Source organism: Anarhichas minor, unplaced genomic scaffold (genome assembly GCF_050575085.1).
Source record: "Anarhichas minor isolate MPS153535 unplaced genomic scaffold, ASM5057508v1 ptg000063l, whole genome shotgun sequence".
Lineage (NCBI taxonomy): Eukaryota > Metazoa > Chordata > Actinopteri > Perciformes > Anarhichadidae > Anarhichas > Anarhichas minor.
Window position 1 is genome coordinate 180662 of NW_027466509.1, and position 4339 is coordinate 185000.

General features: G+C 44.5%; 1 protein-coding gene across 1 annotated transcript in view; it reads right to left on the reverse strand.

Annotated features, from left to right (window-relative positions):
- LOC142933895 (zinc metalloproteinase-disintegrin-like MTP4) overlaps nucleotides 1-4339 on the reverse strand; it is an 18099-nt gene continuing 13760 nt past the window's right edge. Inside the window, exons 14-22 of the mRNA XM_076078183.1 lie at nucleotides 3110-3305; nucleotides 2864-2969; nucleotides 2538-2694; nucleotides 2275-2355; nucleotides 1498-1591; nucleotides 1304-1409; nucleotides 1129-1219; nucleotides 958-1053; nucleotides 1-33 (exon numbers count right to left, since the gene is read on the reverse strand). Of these exons, the coding sequence (XP_075934298.1) occupies nucleotides 1-33; nucleotides 958-1053; nucleotides 1129-1219; nucleotides 1304-1409; nucleotides 1498-1591; nucleotides 2275-2355; nucleotides 2538-2694; nucleotides 2864-2969; nucleotides 3110-3305 (960 nt within the window). The remainder of the gene's footprint in view (nucleotides 34-957; nucleotides 1054-1128; nucleotides 1220-1303; nucleotides 1410-1497; nucleotides 1592-2274; nucleotides 2356-2537; nucleotides 2695-2863; nucleotides 2970-3109; nucleotides 3306-4339) is intronic.

The window sequence follows — 4339 nt, forward strand, 5'->3', positions numbered from 1 at the left end:
TCAGACCTTTGGTGGAGGTACCGGCCTCAGAGCCTATAGAGGACAAACCACAAAGAAATGCCTTAATTGACTAAACTGTGAGGGATGGTTGACATTTTCTGTTGAAACACCTTTCATTCTCTTTCCTGCCGAGAGTTGGGTGAGAAGATCGACACCACTGACATGTTTGTACGCTGAATAAGAAGCTTCAGCCAGTTAGCTTAGCTTAGCTTAGCATAAAGACTGGAAGTAGGGGGAAACGGCAATCCTTGCTGTGTCTGAAGGTAACACAATCTGCCTAACGACACCTCACTAATTAACACATCTTGTTTGTTTAGTATAGAAATGTGAGTTTGTGGTTTTACGGGGGATCATGTACTGGACTACTTCTTTGCAGGTGTCAGCTGCAGATGAAACAAGCGAGACATCATTTTCAGTAGCGAGCATCATAGGCTGCTGGTGGGTGGATTTTGTTACCTTTGGAAAGAGCCGGCTGTTTACGTGTCTTGAGCTAGGTTAGCCAGTTAGCTAGCTAACAAGCGGTTTGTGATTGAAAAATGGAGGATCTCACTGCCTAATTACGAGAGATGCACCGATGGCAGATATGGATCCAATGTCTCTTCCACACAGCGAGACTTACAGCTTATTAATTCAACACTGGTGTCGGATCGGTGCTCGGTATCGGCCGATACTCAAAGCCCAGGTTTTGGTATCGGGACTGAAAAAGTTGGATCGGTGTGTCCCTTCTGACCACTCATGTGTTCATTGGACATTAGTCATTCAATCAGATTTTGACGAGAGGAGAAACCTAAAACTTCTGATCTAGCCAGTGCTCTTCTTCTGTGGCTCTAATAGAAGCTGCTAACACATGAAGGAACATATGGCATCCCAGTGGGCGCCAATTGGAAAGGCATTGTTTTGTAGCGGATTGAAACCATTGTAGGAAGGACCAGTGAAGGAGTTTGTTCGACCGGTTACCTGGCGTGCAGCCGTGTAGTTCTGGCCCGGGGGTTTCGGTCTGTTCCCTGCTGGAGGCGGTGGAGGTGGAGCTCCTTTGGGTTTCAGCCTTCCAGCCTAAAATTTCAAGTAGCGTTAGTGAATGGATTTCACAGTAATACAATGTATCCAAGCTCAACACCAACACATTACCTGCACTGGCACGGGCTGACTAGGGAATGGCCCTTTGTTGAGGCGGTGAGCGGAGCTGTCCACTGCTGGCTGCTTCCTCTGGGTGTGTGCTCTAGTTTAGAATGACAGATTTAATGTGCTTTGCAGAGGTGAGTTTACAGTGACGTGGAACTATAATATGGTGGGAATTACTTACGTTGGCAACACGGGACTTTGCCGCCTTTTCCAGATGATTCCTACCACACCAGCAATGATACCTAAAGCCACTAGTATAACCGTCACCACGATGGCGGCGGTTGCTCCTGGAATAGAAATCAGTTTTGTTTGGGTTCGTTGTGAAGAACACTTTCTACACTGTATGCATTTTGAACAACTGCAGCTGGGTCTTACCAGGTGAAAGAGATCCAAAATCTCCGTCCTTGGAATCGCAGTGAGGAGGCACCCAACCGGGCTCACACTGACACTCACTTCTGTGATTGCACACCTGAATGAACACAAAGGAAATCCCGCCGTTATCACATGTTTCATGGCACCATGCAGCAGCAGCAGCAGCCCTGTTATTGCATGGCACCAAACTAACCAGCAGTCTGGCTCATCTCCAATGTTTATTAACTCTTTTTTCAAATTTGACTTTACCCATACCCAACCTTATTTATCTATCTTTTTTTATTCTTTCATTTTTTTATGTACAATTATTACAAACACAAGACATATAACACCCAGTACCATAAATATATATTTACCATATATATTTTATTTTATTTTACATCTGCAAGTGTGTGCCTGATTTGATTCCTGTAACATTTATTTTTTCAGTTAAATTCAGTAATCCAGCACAATGTGCACCTTCCTACAGGATTCACATATTTAAATCAAGGCTTGAAGCTCATTGGGTGAGACGAACAAGACCTTTCACACCTTTGATCTACTTCAGCAGTTGTACACGATGCCTGATTTTAATTTTTTTGTCAGCACACAAAACAGCTGTATCTTATTTTTTTCCAATTTTCTATTTCTCTTCGTGCTGATGTTTTATAATTTTAGGGTTCATCTTTTTTTTGTTTTGTTTAAGACCTTTTGGGTTTTTAACACTTTTCATTTTTTTAAGTATTATTTTTGATACCTAAATAACATAAATAATTCAGACCAGTGTCGGCATGTACTTACAGCATGGCCTGGGCATTTGGCTGAACAGTTTACATTTCTGTACGCTGTCTCAAGCTCCACACACTCGTTCTGGCTGCACACCTTGAAAAAAAGATAAAAGTCATCGTCAAAGACGTCGTTACTTTGACAAACGTTGTAGATTTGGTGCTGCAACGTTGAAAAGTGTGGACGTGTTAAGGGGATTTCTCTCGGTTGATCGTGGCGCGATCGTGAACACATTCACAGAATGAATGAAATCTTTTTTTTAAACAATACAACATTACCTTTCCATCCCCACAATACGTCCCGGTGTCCACCTGGCCGTAGTCTTTGGTGTAGTCCGCAAAGAAAGCTGCCTTGCAGTCGGAGACCCTCACCATGCGGCCGTAGTTGGGGCTGTCATTACCGCCGTGGCAGAAGAGCTTCCCGCAAAACACGTCTCTGCAATGGAAGAGAGGGTCAAAAATATGCTCTCCCATTCACTTCGGGCCAAATCTGACTTAACTCTGCAAAACAAAGGAAACGTCAAAGTAAACATTTAGCCCACCACAGATGAGTCTGGGCCCATTGCAGGGGGAGCATCCCGCCGAATGTTTTACTAAAAACTCACTCTTGCTGGCAGGGGATGTACTTGTCGTTTGCGGGACGCCTGCAGAAGGCGTAGTAGGTTGCTCTGGTGTTCTGTTTATAGCAGAATGGACGGGCCTCTATGGCAGCTGAGGACAGGAGAGGATACCATGCACGTCTTTAGGTATGATCGTTCTAAATAGTTAACCCATTCAAATATGATCTCTTTTCCTTCACAAAGTAGGGTTGTATAAAGGGACACAACAACACTAACGAACAGGACACTCACCTGGTCCATACATTTTGACACACTGGTCTGCCCTCTGTGGACACTGGCCTTTGTAGCAGTATCCCCGGTCTCCGCCGCACCGGAGGCCGTTCACGGCGAAGACGTCCGCGGGACAGGTGGCGCTCTCCCCGTCACAGTACTCCGCCAGGTCGCACTCGTCCCGCCTCCAGCGGCACTCCGTGGTACGAGGCGAGACCTGCGTGGAGGTGGGAGAGTCACGGTACACTCGATCAGATTACATATTGTGTTATTGTATCAGCCCCCTGCTCGAAAGGGATATGAACAGACAATATCTCTGCAAACTGCAAGGTCTAGTTGAATAATACAACTGGGTATATGTGAGTGAAGATAGAACACAACGAAAATGAAAGATGTCATTTTGGCCGAACAGAACTGTACACTTTTACAGCAAATATCCCTTCGGAAGGATGCAGTTGCAGCCCAAAACCTCTGGCAAACCATATCTGACATCTGGAATGATGCGAATAAAGTGAAGTTGGAAAAGTTGTAGTGGAGGTGTTTTAAGATCCATTTGGGTACCATCATCTGTGCCATTAGAACTGTTCTTCAGCAACTGTAAATGTCATTTAATTTCACTTACGTGTCACTATAGGTATTAATTCCATCTAAATAATAAACTGATGGATTTTTCAAAACAAAGCCAAAGCCAATCAGACCTCTATTCGTGTTCTTATATATTTTTTAAACCATAACCCTATGTGGACAGTGAATGTATGTAGTACCACTATTCATCCACTAGATGGAGACATACACCACGTTTCCACATGCAAGGCTGAGGATAGGAAGCTCAATGCCGGAAGAAGGCCGTGTGCAAAACACTCCTCCATGCCCTGCGAATTAACCCAAAAATGATCCAGAGGCACTGGACGAGTCGTCAGCAGCGTCGATTCGCCCTTGGACACAACTTTTGGTCAGAAAACAGCAAAGGTAAGACGTCATCTATGGTTATGATCATGTAAAGTAAAGTAAAGGTTTCTTTTTTTTCTGATCTTCGGCTGCTAGTTCAGTGACACGGCTTCTACTGTTGGAGTCTCAGCTTTCATAGTGACGTTTGTGCAGGTAGCAATATTTGCTAGCACCACTATGTGCGCATGCACAGTTAGCATGTTTTTGCTTCGTGCTCAGTTAGTTGCCTGGTGTTGGAGTTGTGTTTGGTTAAGGTAGACATGGTTATCATGAGTTATGTGGATTTATCCACAAGTACCGCCA